Genomic DNA, 25,487 nt, shown 5'->3' on the forward strand with positions numbered 1-25,487 from the left:
CAGCCACCATACCTACCTATTATGGCATTTCCATAGCCATTCCGAGATATATTGCCATGCAACTTTCCACCATCTAGTTCATCATGACACATCCATCATTGTCATATTGCTTAGCATGATCATGTAGTTGACATAGTATTTGTGGCAAAGCCACCATTCATATTCTTTCATACTTGTCACTCTTGATTCATTGCATATCCCGGTACACCGCCGGGGGCATTCATATAGAGTCATACTTTGTTTAGTATCGAGTTGTAATCATTGAGTTGTAAATAAACAGAAGTGTGATGATCATCATTCAATAGAGCATTGTCCCAAATAAAAAAAGAAATGCCAAAGAAAAAAAGAAGGCCCAAAAAAAGGGCAATGCTACTATCCTTTTTTCCACAATTGTGCTTCAAAGTAGCACCATGTTCTTCATATAGAGAGTCTCATATGTTGTCACTTTCATATACTAGTGGGAATTTTACGTTATAGAATTTGTCTTGTATTTTCCAATGATGGGCTTCCTCAAATTTCCCTAGGTCTTCGTGAGCAAGTAAGTTGGATGCACACCCACTAGTTTCTTTTGTTGAGCTTTCATACATTTATAGCTCTAGTGCATCCATTGCATGGCAATCCCTACTCACTCACATTGATATCTATTGATGGGCATCTCCATAGCCCATTGATATGCCTAGTTGATGTGAGACTATCTTCTCCTTTTTGTCTTCTCCACAACCACCATTCTATTCCACCTATAGTGTTATATCCATGGCTCACGCTCATGTATTGCGTGAAGATTGAAAAGGTTTTGAAAAAGTTAGAGTATGAAACAATTGCTTGGCTTGTCATCGGGGTTGTGCATGATTTAAATACTTTGTGTGGGGAAGATGGAGCATAGCCAGACTATATGATTTTGTAGGGATAACTTTCTTTGGCCATGTTATTTTGAGAAGACATAATTGCTTTGTTAGTATGCTTGAAGTGTTATTATTTTCTATGTCAATATAAACTTTTGTCTTGAATCTTTCTAATCTGAATATTCATACCACAATTAAGAAGATTCTCATTGAAATTATGCCAAGTAGCACTCCGCATCAAAAATTCTCTTTTATCCTTTACCTACTCGAGGACGAGCAGGAATTAAGCTTGGGGATGCCTGATGCGTCTCCAACGTATCTATAATTTTTGATTGCTCCATGCTATATTATCTACTATTTTGGACTATATTTGGCTTTATTTTCCACTTTTATATTATTTTTGGGACTAACCTATTAACCGGAGGCCCAGCCCAGAATTGCTGTTTTTTGCCTATTTCAGTGTTTCGGATAAACAGAATATCAAACGGAGTCCAAACAGAATAAAATCGTCGGGAACGTGATTTTCTCACCGAACGTGATCCCGTAGACTTGGACCCTACTGCAAGGGATCAAAGAGGAGGTCACAAGGGTGGGGGGCGCCCCCCCTAGGGTGCGCCCCCTGCCTCGTGGGTCCCTCGGTGCTCCACCGACGTACTCCTTCCTCCTATATATACACACGTACGCCCAAACGATCAGAACAGGAGCCAAAAACCTAATTCCACCACCGCAACTTTCTGTATCCACGAGATCCCATCTTGGGGCCTGTTCCGGAGCTCCGCCGGAAGAGGGCCGTCATCACGGAGGGCTTCTACATCATCCTAGCCCCTCCGATGAAGTGTGAGTAGTTTACCTCAGACCTTCGGGTCCATAGTTAGTAGCTAGATGGCTTCTTCTCTCTCTTTGAATCTCAATACAAAGTTCTCCCCCTCTCTTGTGGAGATCTATTCGATGTAATCTTTTTTTTGCGGTGTGTTTGTTGAGACCGATGAATTGTGGGTTTATGATCAAGTCTATCTATGAATAATATTTGAATCTTCTCTGAATTCTTTTATGTATGATTGGTTATCTTTGCAAGTCTCTTTGAATTATCCGTTTGGTTTGGCCAACTAGATTGGTAGTTCTTGCCATGGGAGAAGAGCTTAGCTTTGGGTTCGATCTTGCGGTGTCCTTACCCAGTGATAGAAGGTGCAGTAAGGCACGTATTGTATCGTTGCCATCAAGGATAACAAGATGGGGTTTATTTCATATTGCATGAATTTATCTCTCTACATCATGTCATCTTGCTTAAGGCGTTACTCTGTTTTTAACTTAATACTCTAGATGCATGCTGGATAGCGGTCGATGAGTGGAGTAATAGTAGTAGATGCAGAATCGTTTGGATCTACTTGTCACAGACGTGATGCCTATATACATGATCATGCCTAGATATTCTCATAACTATGCTCAATTCTGTCAGTTGCTCAATAGTAATTTGTTCACCCACCGTAGAATACTTATGCTCTTGAGAGAAGCCACTAGTGAAACCTATGGCCCCCGGGTCTATTCTCATCATATCAATCTCCATTACTTTAATATTGCTTTGCTTTTTACTTTGCCTTTACTTTTTACTTTGCATCTTTATACCAAAAATACCAAAAAAATATTATATCTATCAGATCTCACTCTCGTAAGTGACCGTGAAGGGCTTGACAACCCCTAATCGCGTTGGTTGCAAGTAGCTATTGCTTTGTGCAGGTACGAGGGACTTGAGCGTGGGCTCCTACTAGATTGATACCTTGATTCTCAAAAACTGAGGGAAATACTTACGCTACTCTGCTGCATCATCCCTTCCTCTTCGGGGAAAACCAACGCAAGCTCAAGACGTAGCACACACCCACTTAGTTTCCAGTTTGAGCTTTCATACACTTATAGCTCTAGTGCATCCGTTGCATGGCAATCCCTACTCCTCGCATCGACATCAATTGAGGGGCATCTCCATAGTCCGTTGATTAGCCGCGTCGATGTGAGACTTGTTGGAAATATGCCCTAGAGGCAATAATAAATTGATTATTATTATATTTCCTTGTTCATGATAATCGTTTATTATCCATGCTAGAATTGTATTGATAGGAAACTCAGATACATGTGTGGATACATAGACAACACCATGTCCCTAGTAAGCCTCTAGTTGACTAGCTCGTTAATCAATAGATGGTTACGGTTTCCTGACCATGGACATTGGATGTCGTTGATAACGGGATCACATCATTAGGAGAATGATGTGATGGACAAGACCCAATCCTAAGCCTAGCACAAGATCATGTAGTTCGTATGCTAAAGCTTTTCTAATGTCAAGTATCATTTCCTTAGACCATGAGATTGTGCAACTCCCGGATACCGTAGGAGTGCTTTGGGTGTGCCAAACATCACAACGTAACTGGGTGGCTATAAAGGTGCACTACGGATATCTCTGAAAGTGTCTGTTGGGTTGGCACGAATCGAGATTGGGATTTTGTCACTCCGTGTAAACGGAGAGGTATCTCTGGGCCCACTCGGTAGGACATCATCATAATGTGCACAATGTGACCAAGGGGTTGATCACGGGATGATGTGTTACGGAACGAGTAAAGAGACTTGCCGGCAACGAGATTGAACAAGGTATTGGATACCGACGATCGAATCTCGGGCAAGTAACATACCGATAGACAAAGGGAATTGTATACGGGATCGATTGAGTCCTTGACATCGTGGTTCATCCGATGAGATCATCGTGGAACATGTGGGAGCCAACATGGGTATCCAGATCCCGCTGTTGGTTATTGACCGGAGAACATCTCGGTCATGTCTGCATGTCTCCCGAACCCGTAGGGTCTACACACTTAAGGTTCGATGACGCTAGGGTTATAAAGGAAGCTTGTATGTGGTTACCGAATGTTGTTCGGAGTCCCGGATGAGATCCCGGACGTCACGAGGAGTTCCGGAATGGTCCGGAGGTAAAGATTTATATATAGGAAGTCCTGTTTCGGCCATCGGGACAAGTTTCGGGGTCATCGGTATTGTACCGGGACCACCGGAAGGGTCCCGGGGGCCCACCGGGTGGGGCCACCTGCCCCGGGGGGCCACATGGGCTGTAGGGGGTGCGCCTTGGCCTACATGGGCCAAGGGCACCAGCCCCAAGAGGCCCATGCGCCTAGGGAACCCTAGAGGGAAGAGTCCTCAAGGGGGAAGGCACCTCCGAGGTGCCTTGGGGAGGATGGACTCCCCCCCCCTCCTTAGCCGCACCCCTTTCTTGGAGTAGGGGGCAAGGCTGCGCCTTACTCCTCTCCCCTGCCCCTATATATAGTGGAGGGGAGGGAGGGCATCCATACCTGAGCCCTTGGCGCCTCCCTCCCTCCTGTGACACCTCCTCCTCTCCCGTAGGTGCTTGGCGAAGCCCTGCAGGATTGCCACGCTCCTCCATCACCACCACGCCGTTGTGCTGCTGCTGGATGGAGTCTTCCTCAACCTCTCCCTCTCTCCTTGCTGGATCAAGGCGTGGGAGACGTCACCGGGCTGTACGTGTGTTGAACGCGGAGGTGCCGTCCGTTCGGCACTTGATCATCGGTGATTTGAATCACGACGAGTACGACTCCATCAACCCCGTTCACTTGAACGCTTCCGCTTAGCGATCTACAAGGGTATGTAGATGCACTCTCCTTTCTACTCGTTGCTGGTCTCTCCGTAGATAGATCTTGGTGATTCGTAGGAAATTTTTTGAATTTCTGCTACGTTCCCCAACAGTGGCATCATGAGCTAGGTCTATTGCGTAGATTCTTTGCACGAGTAGAACACAAAGTAGTTGTGGGCGTCGATATTGTTCAATATGCTTGCCATTACTAGTCTTATCTTGATTCGGCGGCATCGTGGGATGAAGCGGCCCGGACCAACCTTACACGTACGCTTACGTGAGACCGGTTCCACCGACAAACATGCACTAGTTGCATAAGGTGGCTGGCGGGTGTCTGTCTCTCCCACTTTAGTCGGATCGGATTCGATGAAAAGGGTCCTTATGAAGGGTAAATAGCAATTGGCATATCACGTTGTGGTTCATGCGTAGGTAAGAAACGTTCTTGCTAGAAACCCGTAGCAGCCACGTAAAACATGCAAACAACAATTAGAGGACGTCTAACTTGTTTTTGCAGGGTATGCTATGTGATGTGATATGGCCAAAAAGGATGTGATGAATGATATATGTGATGTATGAGATTGATCATGTTCTTGTAATAGGAATCACGACTTGCATGTCGATGAGTATGACAACCGGCAGGAGCCATAGGAGTTGTCTTTATTTATTTGTGACCTGCGTGTCAACTTAAACGTCATGTAATTACTTTACTTTATTGCTAACCGTTAGCCATAGTAGTAGAAGTAATAGTTGGCGAGGCAACTTCATGAAGACACGATGATGGAGATCATGATGATGGATATCATGGTGTCATGCCGGTGACGATGATGATCATGGAGCCCCGAAGATGGAGATCAAAAGGAGCAAAGTGATGATGGCCATATCATGTCACTATTTGATTGCATGTGATGTTTATCATGTTTATACATCTTATTTGCTTAGAACGACGGTAGTAAATAAGATGATCCCTTACAACAATTTCAAGAAGTGTTCTCCCCTAACTGTGCACCGTTGCGACAGTTCGCTGTTTCAAAACATCACGTGATGATCGGGTGTTTTATTCAGACGTTCAAATACAACGGGTGTTGACGAGCCTAGCATGTACAGACATGGCCTCGGAACACACGCGAAACACTTAGGGTTAACTTGACGAGCCTAGCATGTATAGACATGGCCTCGGAACACGGAGACCGAAAGGTCGAGCATGAGTCGTATAGAAGATACGATCAACATGAAGATGTTCACCGATGATGACTAGTCCGTCTCACGTGATGATCGGACACGGCCTAGTTTGACTCGGATCATGTAATCACTTAGATGACTAGAGGGATGTCTATCTGAGTGGGAGTTCATAAGATGAACTTAATTATCCTGAACATAGTCAAAAGGTTTTTGCAAATTATGTCGTAGCTCACGCTATAGTTCTACTGTTTATATATGTTCCTAGAAAAAATTAGTTGAAAGTTGATAGTAGCAATTATGCGGACTAGGTCCGTAAACTGAGGATTGTCCTCATTGCTTCATAGAAGGCTTATGTCCTTAATGCACCGCTCAGTGTGCTGAACCTCGAACGTTGTCTGTGGTTGTTGCGAACATCTGACATACACGTTTTGATAACTACGTGATAGTTCAGTTAAACGGTTTAGAGTTGAGGCACCAAAGACGTTTTTGAAACATCGCGAAACATATGAGATGTTTTGAGGGCTGAAATTGGGATTTCAGGCTCGTGCCCATGTCAAGAGGTATAAGACCTCCGATGACTTTCTTAACCTGCAAACTAAGGAGAAAAGCTCAATTGTTGAGCTTGTGCTCAAATTGTCTGAGTACAACAATCATTTGAATCGAGTGGGAGTTGATCTTCCAGATAAGACAGTGATGGTTCTCCAAAGTCATTACCACCAAGCTGCTAGAGCTTCGTGATGAACTATAACATATCAGGGATAGATATGATGATCCTTGAGGTATTCGCGATGTTTGACACCGCGAAAGTAGAAATCAAGAAGGAGCATCAATTGTTGATGGTTGGTGAAACCACTAGTTTCAAGAAGGGCAAGGGCAAGAAGGGATACTTCATGAAACGGCAAATCAGCTGCTGCTCTAGTGAAGAAACCCAAGGTTGAACCCAAACCCGAGACTAAGTGCTTCTGTAATAAGGGGAACAACCACTAGAGCAGAATTACCCTAGATACTTGGTAGATAAGAAGGCTGGCAAGCTCGATAGAAGTATATTGGATATACATTGTGTTAATGTGTACTTTGCTAGTACTCCTAGTAGCACCAGGGTATTAGATACCGGTTCGGTTGCTAAGTGTTAGTAACTCGAAACAAAAGGCTACGGAATAAACGGAGACTAGCTAAAGGTGAGCTGACGATATGTGTTGGAAGTGTTTCCAAGTTTGATGTGATCAAACATCGCACGCTCCCTCTACCAAAGAGATTGGTGTTAAGCCTAAATAATTGTTATTTGGTGTTTGCGTTGAGCATAGACATGATTGGATTATGTCTATCGCAATACGGTTATTCATTTAAGGAGAATAATGGTTACTCTGTTTATTTGAATAATACCTTCAATGGTCTTACACCTAAAATGAATGGTTTATTAAATCTCGATCGTAGTGATACACATGTTCATGCCAAAAGATAGTAATGATAGTACCACCTACTTGTGGCACTGCCACGTAAGTCATATCGGTATAAAACGCATGAAGAAGCTCCATATTGATGGATCTTTGGGCTCACTCATTTTTGAAAAGTTTGAGACATGCGAACCATGTCTATTGGTGTATATGCATGAAGAAACTCCATGCAAATGGACCGTTTTGACTCACTTGATTTTGAATCACTTGGGACATGCTACCACACGGGCAAGATGACTGAAAAGCCTCGTTTTCAGTAAGATGGAACAAGATAGCAACTTGTTGGAAGTAATACATTCTGATGTGTACAGTCCAATGAGTGCTGAGGCATGTAGCAGATCATTGTGACAAGAGGATAAAATGTCTATGATATGATCATAGAGATGAATATCTGAGTTACGAGTTTTGGCACACAATTAAGACATTGTGGAAATTGTTTCGCAATTAATACAGCCTGGAACACCATAGTGTGATGGTGTGTCCAAACGTCATAGTTGCACCCTATTGATATGGTGCATACCATGATGTCTCTTATCGAGTTACCACTATCGTTCATGGGTTAGGCATTAAAGACAACCACATTCACTTTAAATAGGGCACCACGTAATTCCGATGAGATGACACCGTATGAATTATGGTTTAGAGAAACCTAAGTTGTCGTTTCTTAAAGGTTTGGGGCTGCGACACTTATGTGAAAAAGTTTCAGGATTAAGCTCGAACCCAAAGCGGATAAAGTACATCTTCATAGGACACCCAAAACAGTTGGGTATACCTCCTAATTCAGACCCGAAAGCAATATGAATTGTTTCTAGAATTGGGTCCTTTCTCGAGGAAAAGTTTCTCTCGAAAAGTTGAGTGGGAGGATGGTGGAGACTTGATGAGGTTATTGAACCGTCACTTCAACAAGTGTGTAGCAGGGCACAGGAAGTTGTTCCTGTGGCACGTACACCAACTGAAGTGGAAGCTTATGATAGTGATCATGAAACTTCGGATCGAGTCACTACCAAACCTCGTGGGATGACAAGGATGCGTACTACTTCAGAGTGGTACGTAATCCTGTCTTGGAAGTCATGTTGCTAGACAACAATGAACCTACGAGCTATGGAGAAGCGATGGTGGGCCCGGATTCCGATAAATGGCTCAAGGCCATAAAACCCGAGAGAGGATCCATGTATGAAAACAAAGTGTAGACTTTGGAAGAACTACTTGATGGTCGTAAGGCTGTTAGGTACATCTGGATTTTGAAAGGAAGACAGACAATGATGGTAAGTGTCACCATTGAGAAAGCTCGACTTGTCGTTAAGATGTTTTTCGACAAGTTCAAGGAGTTGACTACGATGAGACTTTCTCACTCGTAGCGATGCTAAGAGTCTGTTGGAATTATATTAGCAATTACTGCATTATTTATGAAATCTTGCAGATAGGATGTCAAAACATTGTTTCCTCGATGATTCTTGAGGAAAGGTTGTATATGTGATACAACCGGAAGGTTTTGTCTATCCTGAAATATGCTAATAAGTATGCAAAGCTCCAGCAATCCTTCTGAGGACTGGAGTGAGCATCTCGGAGTTGGAATGTATGCTTTGATGATGATCAAAGATTTTGGGTGTATACAAAGTTTATGAGTAACTTGTATTTCCAAAGAAGTGAGTGGGAGCACTATAGAATTTCTGATGAGTATATGTTGTTGACATATTAATGATCAGAAATGACGTAGAATTTCTGGAAAGCATATAGGGTTATTTGGAAAGTATTTTTCAATGGAAAAGCCTGGATTAAGCTACTTGAACATTGAGCATCAAGATCTATAAGGATAGATCAAAACGCTTAATAGTACTTTCAAATGAGCACATGCCTTGACGTGATCTTGAAGGTGTTCAAGATGGATCAGTCAAAGAAGGAGTTCTTGCCTGAGTTGTAAGGTATGAAGTTAAGACTTATAGCTCGACAAAGGAACGAAGGTCGTCCCCTATGCTTAAGACATAGGCTCTACAGTATGCTATGCTGTGTACCGCACCTGAAGTGTGCTTTACCATGAGTCAGTCAAGGGGTACAAGAGTGATCCAAGAATGGATCACAGGACAGCGGTCAAAGTTATCCTTAGTAACTAGTGGACTAAGGAATTTTCTCAATTATGGAGGTGGTAAAAGAGTTCGTCGTGAAGGTTTACGTCGATGCAAGCTTAACACCTATCCGGATAGCTCTGAGTAGAGATACCGGATACGTATAATGGAGCAACAATTTAGAATAGCTCCAAGTAGAACAGTTATTTGGAATAGCTCCAAATAGAACGTGGTAGCTGCATCTAGGAGATGACATAGAGATTTGTAAAGCACACACGGATCTGAAAGGTTCAGACCCGTTGACTATAACCTCTCTCACAAGCATAACATGATCAAACCCAGAACTCATTGAGTGTTAATCACATGGTAAATGTGAACTAGATTATTGACTCTAGTAAACTCTTTGGGTGTTAGTCACATGGGGATGTGACCTTGAGTGTTAATCACATATCGATGTGAACTAGATTATTGACTCTAGTGCAAGTGGGAGACTGTTGGAAATATGCCCTAGAGGCAATAACAAATTGATTATTATTATATTTCCTTGTTCATGATAATCGTTTATTATCCATGCTAGAATTGTATTGATAGGAAACTCAGATACATGTGTGGATACATAGACAACACCATGTCCCTAGTAAGCCTCTAGTTGACTAGCTCGTTAATCAATAGATGGTTACGGTTTCCTGACCATGGACATTGGATGTCGTTGATAACGGGATCACATCATTAGGAGAATGATGTGATGGACAAGACCCAATCCTAAGCCTAGCACAAGATCATGTAGTTCGTATGCTAAAGCTTTTCTAATGTCAAGTATCATTTCCTTAGACCATGAGATTGTGCAACTCCCGGATACCGTAGGAGTGCTTTGGGTGTGCCAAACGTCACAACGTAACTGGGTGGCTATAAAGGTGCACTACGGGTATCTCTGAAAGTGTCTGTTGGGTTGGCACGAATCGAGATTGGGATTTTGTCACTCCGTGTAAACGGAGAGGTATCTCTGGGCCCACTCGGTAGGACATCATCATAATGTGCACAATGTGACCAAGGGGTTGATCACGGGATGATGTGTTACGGAACGAGTAAAGAGACTTGCCGGCAACGAGATTGAACAAGGTATTGGATACCGACGATCGAATCTCGGGCAAGTAACATACCGATAGACAAAGGGAATTGTATACGGGATCGATTGAGTCCTTGACATCGTGGTTCATCCGATGAGATCATCGTGGAACATGTGGGAGCCAACATGGGTATCCAGATCCCGCTGTTGGTTATTGACCGGAGAACATCTCGGTCATGTCTGCATGTCTCCCGAACCCGTAGGGTCTACACACTTAAGGTTCGATGACGCTAGGGTTATAAAGGAAGCTTGTATGTGGTTACCGAATGTTGTTCGGAGTCCCGGATGAGATCCCGGACGTCACGAGGAGTTCCGGAATGGTCCGGAGGTAAAGATTTATATATAGTAAGTCATGTTTCGGCCATCGGGACAAGTTTCGGGGTCATCGGTATTGTACCGGGACCACGGAAGGGTCCCGGGGGCCCACCGGGTGGGGCCACCTGCCCCGGGGGGCCACATGGGCTGTAGGGGGTGCGCCTTGGCCTACATGGGCCAAGGGCACCAGCCCCAAGAGGCCCATGCGCCTAGGGAACCCTAGAGGGAAGAGTCCTCAAGGGGGAAGGCACCTCCGAGGTGCCTTGGGGAGGATGGACTCCTCCCCCCTCCTTAGCCGCACCCCTTTCTTGGAGTAGGGGGCAAGGCTGCGCCTTCCCCCTCTCCCCTGCCCCTATATATAGTGGAGGGGAGGGAGGGCATCCATACCTGAGCCCTTGGCGCCTCCCTCCCTCCCGTGACACCTCCTCCTCTCCCGTAGGTGCTTGGCGAAGCCCTGCAGGATTGCCACGCTCCTCCATCACCACCACGCCGTTGTGCTGCTGCTGGATGGAGTCTTCCTCAACCTCTCCCTCTCTCCTTGCTGGATCAAGGCGTGGGAGACGTCACCGGGCTGTACGTGTGTTGAACGCGGAGGTGCCGTCCGTTCGGCACTTGATCATCGGTGATTTGAATCACGACGAGTACGACTCCATCAACCCCGTTCACTTGAACGCTTCCGCTTAGCGATCTACAAGGGTATGTAGATGCACTCTCCTTTCTACTCGTTGCTGGTCTCTCCATAGATAGATCTTGGTGATTCGTAGGAAAATTTTTGAATTTCTGCTACGTTCCCCAACAAGACTTTCTTCCTTTTTTGTCTTTTCCACATAACCTCCATCATCATACTCTATTCCACCCATAGTGCTATGTCCATGGCTTGCGCTCATGTATTGCGTGAGGGTTGAAAAAGCTAAAGCGCATTAAAAAGTATGAACCAATTGCTCGGCTAGTCATCGGGGTTGTGCATGATTTGAATGCTTTGTGTGGTGAAGATGGAGCATAGCCAGACTATATGATTTTGTAGGGATGAGCTTTCTTTGGCTATGTTATTTTGATAAGACTTAATTGCTTGGTTAGTATGCTTGAAGTATTATTGTCTTAATGTCAAATGATAGACTATTTCTTTGAATCACTCGTATCTTGATATTCATGCCATGATTAGATATATGATCAAGATTATGCTACGTAGCATTCCACATCAAAAATATCTTTTTTATCATTTACCTACTCGAGGACGAGCAGGAATTAAGCTTGGGGATGCTGATACGTCTCCGTCATACCTATAATTTTTTATTGTTCCATGCCAATATTATACAACTTTCATATACTTTTGGCAACTTTTTATACTATTTTTTGGGACTAACATATTGATCCAGTGCCCAATGCCAGTTCCTGTTTGTTGCATGTTTTTTGTTTTGCAGTAAATCCATATCAAAAGGAGTCCAAACGGGATAAAAACTGACAAAGATTTTTTTAGAATATATGTGATTTTTGGGAAGAAAAAACAACGCGAGACGATGCCCGAGGGGGCCACGAGGCAGGGGGCGCGCCCCAGGGGGTCAGGCGCACCCTGGGCCCTCGTGGCCACCCCGTAAGGTGGTTTATGCCCTTCTTTTGCCGCAAGAAAGCTAATATCCGGATAGAGAGCGTGTTAAAATTTCAGCCCAATCGGAGTTACGGATCTCCGGGAATATAAGAAATGGTGAAAGGGCATAATCTGAGAACGCAGAAACAGAGAGAGACAGAGAGATAGAGAGATAGAGACCGTGTAGGGATTGAGACCACGAACCAGAGGGGAAACCCTTCTCCCATCTAGGGAGAAGGTCAAGGAAGGAGAAGAAGGAGGGGGGCTCTCTCCCCCTCGCTTCCGGTGGCGCCGGAACGCCGCCGGGGGCCATCATCATCACCGCAATCTACACCAACACCTACGTCATCTTCACCAACATCTCCATCAACTTCCCCCCTCTATCTACAGTGGTCCACTCTCCCGCAACCCGTTGTACCCTCTACTCGAACATGGTGCTTTATGCTTCATATTATTATCCAATGATGTGTTGCCATCCTATGATGTCTGAGTAGATTTTCGTTGTCCTATCGGTGGTTGATGAATTGCTATGATTGGTTTAATTTGCTTGTGGTTATGTTGCTGTCCTTTGGTGCCCATCATATGAGCACGCGCGTGGATCACACCATAGGGTTAGTTGTATGTTGATAGGACTATGTATTGGAGGGCAAGAGTGACATAAACTTCAACCTAGCATAGAAATTGATGCATACGGGATTGAAGGGGGGCCATTTTATCTTAATGCTATGGTTGGGTTTTACCTTAATGAATGCTAGTAGTTGCGGATGCTTGCTAATAGTTCCAATCATAAGTGCATAGAATTCCAAGTCAGGGATGACATGCTAGCAGTGGCCTTTCCCACATAAAACTTGCTATCAGTCTAATAAAGTAGTCAATTGCTTCGGGACAATTTCGCAACTCCTACCACCACTTTTCCACACTCGCTATACTAACTTTATTACTTCATTATCTGAACAGCCCCTACTTTTTATTTACGTGCTCTTTATTATCTTGCAAACCTATCCAAAAACACCTACAAAGTACTTCTAGTTTTATACTTGTTCTAGGTAAAGCGAACGTTAAGCGTGCATAGAGTTGTATCGGTGGTCGATAGAACTTGAGGGAATATTTGTTCTACCTTTAGCTCCTCGTTGGGTTCGACACTCTTACTTATCGAAAGAGGCTACAATTGACCCCCTATACTTGTGGGTTATCACACATCATAATAAGCCTTGCAAGCAATGTAACTAATGAGTTATTTGCGGTATGATGTATTACGGAATGAGTAAAGAGACTTGCCGGTAACAAGATTGAACTAGGTATGAAGATACCGACGATGGAATCTCGGGTAAGTAACATACCGATGACAAAGGGAATAACGTATGTTGTCATTACGGTTCGACTGATAAAGATCTTCATAGAACATGCAGGAGCCAATATGAGCATCCAGGTTCCGCTATTGGTTATTGACCTGAGAGGTGTCTTGGTCATGTCTACATAGTTCTCGAACCCGTAGGGTCCGCATGCTTAACGTTCAATGACGATTTTGTATTATATGAGTTATGTGTTTTGGTAACCGAATGTTGTTCGGGGTACCGGATGAGATCACGGGCATGAAGAGGAGTCTCGAAGTGGTCGAGAGGTAAAGATTGATATATAGGACGATGGTATTCGGACACCGGAAGTGTTCCGAGGGTACCGGGTACATATCGGATCACCGGAAAGGGGTTCCACGCACCCCCGACAAAGATATGGGCCTGATGGGCCAAGAGGGGAAACACAGTAGCTAGCAGGGGCTGCTGCGCCCCCCTTATGGGCCACACCAGAGGGGAAAGGAAAAAGGGGAAGAGAGAAGGAAGGGGAGGGATTCGGCCTTCCCCTTCCTTCCCTCCTCCCTCCTCTTTCCTTCCCCCTCTGGTGAAAAAGGAAAGGGGCGAATTGGGGAGGAACCCCAAGTAGGATTCGGCCTACTTGGGGCGCCCCCCTGGCTGATCCCTCTCCCTGCCACCTATATATACGAGGGGGAGGCGCCTAGAACGCACACCAATATCTGTTAGCCGTGTGCGGCGCCTCCCTCCACAGATTACACCCTCGGTCATATTCTCGTAGTGCTTAGGTGAAGCCCTGCGCGGATCACATCACCATCACCATCACCACGTCGTCGTGCTGATGGAACTCATCTACTTCCTCGACACTTTGATGGATCAGGAATTCGAGGGACGTCATCACGCTGAACGTGTGCAGAACCCGGAGGTGCCGTACGTTCGGTGCTTGATCGGTTAGAACGAGAAGAAGTTCGACTACATCAACCGCGTTGTCAAATGCTTCCGCTTTCAGTCTACGAGGGTACGTAGACACACTCTCCCCCTCTCGTTGCTATGCATCTCCTAGATAGATCTTGCGCGAGCATAGGATTTTTTTTTTGAAATTGCATGCTACGTTTCCCAACACCTGGTGCTCCTTTTGGATCTTTCCACTGCCAATCTGCTCCGTCCCACCTCCTGCCTTCCCATGTTTCTCGCAATCCGCGTTCGCCACCAATCGTGTCCGTCGCGAGGGCAAGGAAGCATAGAGAGGAAGAGGAGGCGACGGGTGCGGCGGGCGACACTAGGAAGAGGAGGAGGAGGCGTGTGAGGGGAGAGGAGGAGACGAAGACGTGTGCATGCCTTCGTTGGGAAGTAAACAACCAATCGTTGCATTTCTCTCTTGTCTTTTTTCCCTCGACCTGAACAGAAGCCTTGATGGCGTGGCTAGCGCGAGGGATCACCCTTTGCGGGTAGCTTATTTTGTTGATGGCTCAGAACCAAATATGGTGAGTGGTGTTCTTGCAACAAGGATGTTGAGCCCGAGTGCTAATATATTTGGTTGAGGACGCGTGGGCTGAAAATGTTGGGACTACGGATGAGAATGTCATGGCAGTGGGAGATGGACGAACACCAACCAGGGTGTTTTTTATGGGGGGATATGCCCCCTCCCTCATGCATGACACCACCATATATTTCTTCAATAGTTTTTTTACCGCTAAGTGCATTTACATCATGCGTCTCGGGCCATGACCACGATAGGGGCACAATAGTTGAGATTGCTCCAGCGCACACCTGCCATGTACAACATATGTGTCCTTCGTGGGTGTGCATCATCACACATATTAGACATATTAGCTGGGTTAGATGAAGCTACTATAAAGGATGGGGTTTATGTGCTCTCACTCTCCCTCGCCAAGTTTACAATGTCAACTTTAGTGGTAACCCGGTCGCGATTGGCGGACCAGCATTGTCGTGGCTGCGGCTGGGAATAATGGACACGAGTCATTTCTTGCCAATTCTTTACCATGATTTGCTCACAGACGCAACTGGCTCAGTGGACCGAAGCTTTGAGGTTGTTGTGTAGTTTGGGAACGGTAATTACATCAACGGGGAAGCTTGTAACCAGATTTCAAACTCAAGCTCCAAGTCATTTTCTCTTTATTGGAATAAACGTTGACGCGGTGGCATCATGAGTGTCGGGGCGGCTGGCGTAGTGCTGATCACATGAAAGCTAATGGATGCCTAGCTCTACTAATCATGAATGTATAGTTAATCTAGGATTATGGCGGCTTGCCCGCTCCCCCATATTATGTTAGGGGCGGGGAGGACATATGCCCCCTCACTCATGTACGACACCACCATATATTTTTCAATAGTTATTTACTATTGAATGCATGTACATCATGTGTCTCGGCCCATGACCTCGGCACAACTGTAAGGAGACACCATTTGCACAATTGCAAGAAGGGTAACCCCGATGACATTGCTACTATGATGGTTGTGAGTTAATCAACTTGTTTTCTAATTTGTTATACTTTTCAGGCATTAGTGTTTTGTAATCAACCATACATGTTAGCAAATTGCTTGTGTAGAGAACCACCAAAGAAGAGGAGAAACACTACCCAAGTCATCCATTGTGTCAAGAGAGGATGAAGCACCGACGATCGCTATGTGTTTTCTACCAAGGTTAGCAATTCTACACCTACCATTGTGCCAAATGAAAACCGAGATTGATTTGTGCCAAATGAAAACTGAGTTCGATTTGTATGTATTGACCTAATCCATAGCCAAAGGTTAGAGACTACAAATAAGAAAAAAAAGGAGAAGGGGTAAAAGGTGAGCTTTGCAAGTTTTGAATATTGTGCATGGTTAATGTTGTTGTTTGCTCTAAAATTATTGCTACCATATATGGACAAATGTAGATCAAGAACCTGATCTAACAAACCCGAGCTCATTCTTAAGCCTATTTGTGTTCCTACGAAGCAAGCAGACTATGTTGTGAAGGTAAGGACCAAAAGGGAAAAGATAGCACTTGCTAAAAAAGATGAAAACATTCCTATGGTGCTATTTGACAACCCTGCAATGGGTGTGAGAAGTCAAGAAAACCTTGGACAACCCTACAATTAGCACAAGAAGCAAAAGAAGACTCAGCTTGTGAACATCATCTAATTTCTTTCAGTTAAAGTCACTTTTGTGCTGCTCATCTCAGGACATATGTGTGAACTTTGACTCATACATGTGAATGATGCACATTACTAGCACGTGGTCTCTCCCCTCCATGTAGGAATCAATGGTAATATTTGGTCCAGTCATAGTAATTCATTACTAGCATTAGGTCTCTCTCCTCCATGTAAAAATCAATGGTAATATTAGGTCCAGTTATAATAATTGATTACTAGCATTAGGTATCCCCCTCCAAGTAAAAATCAATGATAATATTAGGTCTAGTTATAGTAATTCAAACATGAAGCACGGTAATTCACTTCTGAGCCCAGGCTCAGCTGCACCCGCCCTGACGAAAAAAATTAAAATAAATACTAGAAAAATTCAAAAAAAAATCCAAAAAAATTGTATGGTAGATAATTTGATGCATGAGGTTTGCTCCAATTTTCAAATCATTTTGACATCTTAGCAGCTCTCGAATTTGTCTTTACAGAAAAGATTGGAATTTTTTGAATTTATTTTGAATTTTTTGTGATTTTTCCTGGGCGGGTGCAGATGAGCCTGGGCACCGAAACACCACACTCACATGATGCATTACTATCATGGGGTTCTGCATTTACGTGAACATGATGCTTTACTTGGTAACACAAGTAATTTTATTGCCATATCCCGACCTGTTTTACTATCAATACTTATGGAGCGTAGTTGGTAACACAAATTATTCTATTACCATATCCTCAACTCGTATTACTACGGAAACGTAGTTGGTAACGTAAATTATTTTATTACCATATCCGACATGTTTTACTACCAACAATTAGGGAGGGTAGTTGGGAGACGTAGGTGAACCTATGGGACGGTAACAAAATAAATTGCATTACTATTTCTGCAGTTGGTTTTACCCTCATTCATTAACGAGTGAGGAGGCCTATTCATGCGGAGCAAACGCGCCTAATTAGGACCAGTGCGCAGGATAAGGAATTTTGCGCTCTCGCTCAGTTTAGCGCTACCGTGAGCTATTGTGAGCGTGCGCGCATTCTTGCTTAGCCTACTCTCCGATTGGTCCTATGATTCTTTTTCCACGTCGCGCGCCCTTCTGCCTAGTTAGTGCGTCGGGCTATTTAGCATGTACTCCCTTCATTTTTATTTAGTTCGCATATTAGATTTGACTGAAGTCAAACTTCGTAAAGTTTGACCAAGTTTATAGAAAACAATATAAACATTTACCATATTAAATCTATATGATGTGAAAGTACAGTTAATAATGAATCTAATGGTATTGATTTGTTATTGTATATATTAATATTTTTATTTAAAAACTTTGTTAAAGTTTACAAAGCTTGACTTTGACTAAATGTAATATGCGAACTAAATAAAAATGGAGGTAGTACTGATCAGTTGGCTCGAACTGGCGAGAGCGTAAGATAGGCCATAGGCCAGAATGCGCGCCGGCATAGTCTAGCAAGCCTGTGTGTGTGTCTTGCAGGAAACAATTTTTTTCCGAGTGTCAAACAGGAAACAAATTTAAAGATAATGTTAAATAAATAATTCTCTCTTACTTCTAAAGTTCTTTTACAGTACCCTTCAATGAATATAGGCCCTTCATTTATCTTAATCTAATGGATAGAATTGGTTGGTACTCCAACGTTAGCGTTTAGGAGTACCACCGCCAAAGTTGGGGAGTACCTTGATTTAAAGGGTAAATTGATAATCAATATATGAAAATCAAGGTGAAAACTACTTCCTCTGAACGGCAGTTACGGTAATTACAAGATTTGACTAGCATGCATCGTGAACCGGCTGGCGAGGGACCCGCCAGGAAATAAAGATGGATGCATCATCCGAAAGCTATGGCTCCTTTGCGATTTATAAATCAACACATGAGCACTCAAAAGAAACGAAACGTGATGCCAATATTCAACAATTTACAACATTCCAGTTTTCTATACAAAACGCCAAAGAACTAGGCTAGTAATTTTATCGCCTTCACTAGCGAAGTGAAGAACTAGATTCGGATACGACGGAGGATCGAAGGTCTCGCCGGCGGCCGACGCGCCATGTTTTCATGAGTGTGAAAGTAGGGGCGCGGACCAGGCGAAGAGAAGGCAGCCACGGCTATGCAAGATCAGGGAGGCCACGATTTGTGCTTGATCGGGAAATCAAAAGAAATTAGTTGGCCCAAAGAATTCATCAAGAGTACGCTTAGATGAAAAAGACAAAAAGACCAAAGTACCCTCTCACAGGAACGGTCAGATCTAGTTTGTATTCCCAGCCCTGCCTATGGAGTACCAGGGTACCCTAAAAAACCTCTACTTCTATGGTGGAACATGGTAGCAATACATGAACATTTATGAACGTATCATGTATGTATAAGTCTTACAAATGTTGTCTACAGTCCAACCATGATTGCATACCCTCCTTAAGACTAGGCCTGGTTTTCTTGATTACCATGGCAAAATGTTCCTTGAAGCTATTAATACAGTATTCTAGATTTCTTTGCTTGTGGTCAAATATTATACTATTTCTATGCTTCCATATGCTCCTACATGCAGTGATACGCATTCTTTGAAACATTGAATTGGCATTCTATCTTTGGCTTCCATCAGCATATCAACTATGGCATTCCATTAAAACCAAGTGCAATCCAGAAGTTCTGACTAAGGGCTTCTTTGATTCAAAGGAATTTTATAGGATTTCTGGAGGATTGAAATCCTTAGTATTTTTTCCTATATTGGTCCTTTGATTCATAGAATTGGATCCCATAAGAATTTTTTCTATGGAATCTTGTGTACTACATTCAATAGGAAATTTAACATCCACTCCAATCTCTTTTTACAATTCCTTTGTTTTTCTCGTGGCATCAAACAATCATTGCTAATTCTATAGGATTCAAATGGGCATGCCACTCCAACCCTACACTTTTCCTATTCCTACACTTTTCCTATTCCTACGTTTTCAAAATCCTACGAATCAAAGAGGCCCTAAAGTCACATAAAAAGAAAAGGTGGATGTAATCTTCATTAGGTTCATCATCACACATAAACACATTTGTTATTCTCAACATAGAAATTCTTTCTGTTTAGTAGACCCCTTGTGTTCAATCTGTCTTAAAGGAGAAGCCAAAAAAATAAGGATATCTATTTAGAGAGACAGCTTGATTTCCATATCCAATGAAATGCATGTACAATAGCCATGCAGATTTTTAAAATTTTACCACATCCTTGTAAAGTTTAATAGTTTAACTTGAATATCAAAACCAGGCAATTGTAAAACAAAGCATTTGACGGCAGGAATGTCAAAAACCATTGTGTATAAACATCCTCAACATTTTTAAGAACAATTGATACCACAAACTGACTTGTGCACTTCACCATATATAACATATGCATCTGGTATGCTGCACATAATGAAAGCAACCGCCATGCTTAAATAAATTAAATTATATGCAAGAATATGAACAAGTTAATCAGCACAAATATGTTTATACATTTCAGAAATACACCCTCAGCTATGATAATTTAATCCAGCCAGGATAACGCGTGTATATATACATGAGATAGTGCTTTGATTGCCAACAAGAATATTGTACTTTGGCAGAAAAGAACCATAAAAACAAATCCATGTAATCTTCAGCTTGTTTACTGTGCACTGAGTAGCTGATCAACTGATAAACCAGGCTGCTTCGAGAAGACAATAGCGCCGTCTACAGTGCCAACTTTGTACCTGAGCATATTGTCATCCGTGACGATCCTGCATGATCCCCGCGACTCGGAATGCATGCTGATGCCAAGATAGTGGATATGGTCTTGCACGCTATTTCCACTGACAGACCTGAATAGAAGAGCAATGTTAGGGTGAAAGAACATCAGCTGGCAAAGAGTTCACAAAGGACAGAATGTTAAAACGTGAGAGCGGAAAGGACCTGCTGCAAGTGGGTTCTTCACCAGAATCGTCACAGATTTGCTCGATCGGGTATACTAGGCTATCGAGCCCAATATGGTGGCTAAAATCAGAAGCATGTCGTACTTTTCAGGATAGACAAAAACAGACGCTAGTACTACTTATGCTTGATGCCACTGTTCAGATATACAGAAGGTGTACTGTCCACACATGAACAAAGATAGTTACATCTGCCTCGTCTAAGATTTTTGTATTCAGAAGAACAGCACGGAAATCAAATTATACTATCACTGAGGTTCTTGATTCGCCCACACTTGCTGTCATTCCCAACAAAATATTAGCAACAACTAGTCTGTCAAATGTAAAGAGAGTTCAGGCTGAGAATTGTGCAGTAATTATGTAGTACTAGATAGGCAGTGCAGCTTGCCGCACCCCACCCACCCGGTCCAGTTTCATCCAGGCCGGTAGCATACACATGATGCAAAGTTAGAGTAACAACAAACACATAAAAGGAATTATTGAGACCATTGACTCAACATTAGGATTTCTCAAAGAAACATGAGGAAGCAAACAATTACTAATAGTAGTAGTTCAATTGATTACATCTTTTGAGCATGTCACTAAAAATGCAGTATGATATAACTAAAGACAGATATTCATGTGCCAGTTCAGCAAGAGGTAGACACACTGGCCATGCAGCTTCTGATAGTGACGATTCCTATTAGAGGTTCATATAATGTAGCATCAGACACCTAAAGCATCGTTGTTCATATACCAAAAGCAGGCCATAGTGGTTATCACAGCTAACTTATTTACACTGCTTTCATACTGCATAGTACAATAGTAAACTAAACCTACAAATCTGTAGCGACAACTGATCATTCGGCAGCAAATCCCTATCAATGGAAAAACTATGTTCAAACTGTTAGCAAAGAATTATGTAAATAATAGAAATGGATTTGTTATATCAATGGAGAGCATGCATAGCATGAAAAAAATGCACATCAGCAAACATAGCACATCAACTGCCATAAGTGAAAACTAAACCTACGGCTCTCTCCGTTGGGTTACTGTTTTTAACAGATCGAATAGTGTAAGCATAGTAGCTCAACCAATGAATGAAAGGATCATCTAGACCAAGGTATGGGATAACTTGCTTCAATCGATACCGGGGGCTTTTACCCTCTTTTTGGGAAAGAAAATAAAAGGTATACTTGCTCGAGGAGGAGGGATAAGAATAAAGATATTCACCTGGCCGCAGTTCCCCCCTTCCCACTGTCTCCACTTCTCTTTCCCAATTAAAAAAAACAAGAACCAAAGGAGGTGGTAACCTGAGAGACCACCAATGCTGGCTGCCATGGGAGGGGGAGGAGCTGAGAAGCATGCCTAAAGAAGCAATTGCATCCAGAGTAGAGACAAAGCCAGCAAGCAAGAACAAAAAGGAGCAATTGCATCAAAGAAAGGTGTTTTTCTTCATGCCATCATTTTTCTTTTCTCACGTACAAGCACAAATCCCATGTCACCACAACGGTTTCATTAACGGAAAAAGCTGGCGACATGAAGAAAATAGTGAAATGCTTTAAGGCAAGTAAATACTTAGGACTTAACGACACCATCACCTCAGTTTTATAGCAGAAACCATTGAGGTGGGAATTTGAGTTAAACATCAGTATAAATTATGGGTTTAGGCCTAATATAAATGCTGGGTTTAAAGGCGGGAGTTGGGGATTTTGTCTCAGCACACAAGAGCATTTTAGGTCCCAGAAACCTCTAGATCAAGTAGAGGAGAGTTCAAGGTGTTCAGGAGTGATAGAGAACATCAACCTACAGTGATGTCCGAGCAGCTCTGTCGTGGCTGCATACTCGAGCTCCAGTGTGCCGTCCAGCGGCAACGCTGCGGCCACTATCTGCATTTCAAAAACCAGAGACCAAAATCAGGGAGATCAGAGTGTCAAGTGATGGGGGAAAATAGGGGAATAGCATCAGCAAAGATGAAGGATTTCAGATCCAGTAGCAAACATAAATCTTCACTCATGTAGCACCACTGAGGAGAGCGACCTGGACCTGGAGGCAGAAAGCAGAGGAGTTGAGGAAGAAGAGATCGTGTGTTGGCAAGGTCTAACTCGGTGCCTGGCTCCGGGTTGAGACAGGGGAGTGAGCTAACATGCACAACTAATAGTACAAGCTCTAAACTGACTCACTAATACATGTGCTTACAACACTAACTAATAGGTTTAAACTGTACAATTACTGCAACGATGTATTTTTCTTCTTAAAAGTCAAGACTCAATTTAGCTTCGGAACATATATACACGAACTGCAAAAGACAAAAAAGGACCAGAAAAGAAACACAGGGAGAAAAACCAATTTAGCTACGAGTATTCAGGCAAACCTCTCCTTTGTTCATGTAGATTGATGATGACCTTAATATCATCAAAATCTAATTTCAAAGCACCCGAAATAGTCATTAGTGCCCAACTGAACCTAAGCATTGAAAGGAACTAATGTAGAGGAAACAAAAAAAGAGCAAGTTTATCATCAATAGCTCATATCAGCAGAAAGTATATCATCAATAGCGCAGATAAAAAATCTGGAGGTAGCAATGGCATATACCCATATGAGGGAAAGGGTAGGTTTAGGTACCTGGATGGATTTTACACCTTAGAAGCAGCACCTCTCAATGGTGATCTACTACCTGCAGCAAACACTGTTGATAAGTTGGGAAAAGGAAAAATAATTCAGAAAAGAATTGTGACAGCAATGGATGCTAAACGTCCAAACATCAATTATTTTACAGGCATGGATACACTTCTAACTAAAAGACAGTCATTTCCCTAATTACAATATTACATGTGCGATTCTCCAACGTCATATGTCACACATGCTTTTCCTGATTACAACAGAGGAGAAGCCACGATCGGACTACGCACAACATGTTTTTTGGACACCCAGCTCAAACTTCCCTGCAAGGCCTTTGACCCGACACTGCGATGCCTGCTCACAGTAATGCTGAATGTGTTCTTTTGTCCAACCTTGGAGAAGACCAGCGTCTCTGGGTAGACTCGCACTGTGAGAGACTTGGGAACCTCCATCTTCAGTGTGTATACTGAATTTATTGGCCCCACATTTGTCACGGTTCTGTTCACCGTTAATGGCCTTGACCTGAGTGGCACTGTTATGGATGGGTAGTTCAACTGTGCCTCTGGTATCTTGGGAAGCATTTTGCAGGACAGCGTCGGGTCACGCGCAATGGTTGCCAAGCCTTGATCACCGAGGAGAGCACATATGTAGCCAGCATATTCAGTGATGCTAAGGTCATACACAAGGCCCGGATCAATAGCTTTTATAGGATTGGCATGGCCAGCACCCATGGCATACGCGGTTGCCCTCTGATGCTGCTCGTCCAAGATCGGGCCACCAGCGCTGTCCGTGATATCAGCTGTGGTGAGGATGGCTGACTTGATAGCAGCAGCAGACCAATCAGGATGGGAGCTCTTGACAAGCGCAGCGATTCCACTGACATGTGGAGTCGACATGGATGTCCCTGATCTAATGTTGAATGGCCCAGATCCAAGAATGGTGAGTGGTGGCCATGCAGCAATGATGTTGAGCCCGGGTGCTAATATATCTGGCTTTAGCACACCGGGGCTGAACGTGCTGGGACCGCGGGATGAGAATGCCGCGACAGTGGGAGATGGACGGACACCAAGCACAGTGTTCTTGTATATGACTTTGGCACTGGCTTTGCTTGTTGCCCTTGCATACTCTATGATATCGTTGCCATCAGCCACGGTCACCTGCACAACATCACTGCAATAATCCTCCAGAAGGGTGGTGAAGCCAGCATCTTTCCTGTTGATCAGGACTATGCCAGCCGCCCCGGCACTCATGATGCCACTGATGTCAGACTGGTTGATTGCTGACCCTGTGTCATTCATTGGTCCTGTGTTATGGCAAATCACAATTTTGCCAGACACATTTCTTCCAGCCAATGATGACTTGCAGTGTTTGTTCCAATACAGAGGAGCAGAGTTGGAGCTTGAGTTCGCGGTCTGATTGAAAGCTTCCCCACTGATGTGCTCGCCGTTGCCAAGCTGCACAACGGTCTGGAAGCTTCGGTCCACCGAGCCAGCTGCAACTGTGAGCAACCATGGTGCAGAGTTGGCAATAAAGGACCTTGGCCCGTTGTTACCAGCTGCAGCCACGACAACAACACCCTTTGCTACCGCATTGAATGTGCCAATGGCAACCGGATCATCAGTGAAGTTGACATCAAAAAAGGGGCCGAGGGAGAGTGAAAGCACATCAACACCATCCTTGACGGCTTCATCTAACCCGGCAACTATGTCCGAGGATGCACACCCAAGAATTATGCACACCCTGTACATGGCCAAGTGTGCATGTGGAGCACTGTGCCCCTGCCGAGGCCGTGGGCTGAGGCATGACTGACGAAGTTCCCAGCTGCGGTGGACGAGGTATGTGTTCCATGCCCCGTGTCATCTCCGGAATCATATGCTCTGGGATTACGGAATTTGGCACCTATCAATTTGTTGTTGCAGCGTGCAGCGCCATGGCATGAGCCCTTCCACTTTGATGGGGGTGGCGGGATGCCGCTGTCATCAAAGGAAGGATGCTCTGCGTATATGCCGGTGTCCAGAACCCCGATTATGACTCCTTGGCCATAGTTGGTGTCCCTCCACAGCCCGGCATCTTTCTCCAGTCCGAGGAACTTCGGAGTGTGAGTGGTGCTGGGGTGCCAGAGATGGTCTGGAAACGCTCGCAGAAACTCCTTCCTCTGGGACACCACGGCAAGGTCGTCTTCGGTGAGCCTCACGGCAAACCCCGTGAAGACCTCAGTGTAGGTATGGATGAGGCGTGGCTCATAGGAGCCGGCGAGAGGCGTTGGCAGGAAGGAATCCTGCCACCAGC

General features: G+C 43.9%; 1 protein-coding gene across 3 annotated transcripts; it reads right to left on the bottom strand.

Moving 5' to 3' along the window:
- Positions 1–20,146: 20,146 nt before the first annotated feature.
- Positions 20,147–25,106, bottom strand: LOC119276932 (subtilisin-like protease 3). Of its 3 annotated transcripts, none has more exons than XM_037558122.1 (3): positions 23,202–25,106; positions 20,581–22,465; positions 20,147–20,489 (listed from the first exon to the last, which is right to left on the bottom strand). In XM_037558122.1, the coding sequence occupies exon 1, from the start codon at positions 24,944–24,946 to the stop codon at positions 23,453–23,455; it is 1,494 nt and encodes a 497-aa protein (XP_037414019.1). In that variant the 5' UTR covers positions 24,947–25,106; the 3' UTR covers positions 20,147–20,489; positions 20,581–22,465; positions 23,202–23,452. The 3 variants fall into 3 exon arrangements, with proteins under 3 accessions (XP_037414019.1, XP_037414010.1, XP_037414001.1); XM_037558113.1 differs by having other exon boundaries at positions 20,581–23,042; XM_037558104.1 differs by having other exon boundaries at positions 20,581–25,106.
- Positions 25,107–25,487: the final 381 nt, after the last annotated feature.

This window comes from Triticum dicoccoides, chromosome 1A (genome assembly GCF_002162155.2).
Source record: "Triticum dicoccoides isolate Atlit2015 ecotype Zavitan chromosome 1A, WEW_v2.0, whole genome shotgun sequence".
NCBI classification, from domain to species: Eukaryota; Viridiplantae; Streptophyta; class Magnoliopsida; order Poales; family Poaceae; genus Triticum; species Triticum dicoccoides.

Coding starts and splice junctions, on each gene's coding strand:
- LOC119276932 (XM_037558122.1), bottom strand. CDS start 24,946: ATGTACAGGGTGTGCATAATTCTTGGGTGTGCATCCTCGGACATAGTT.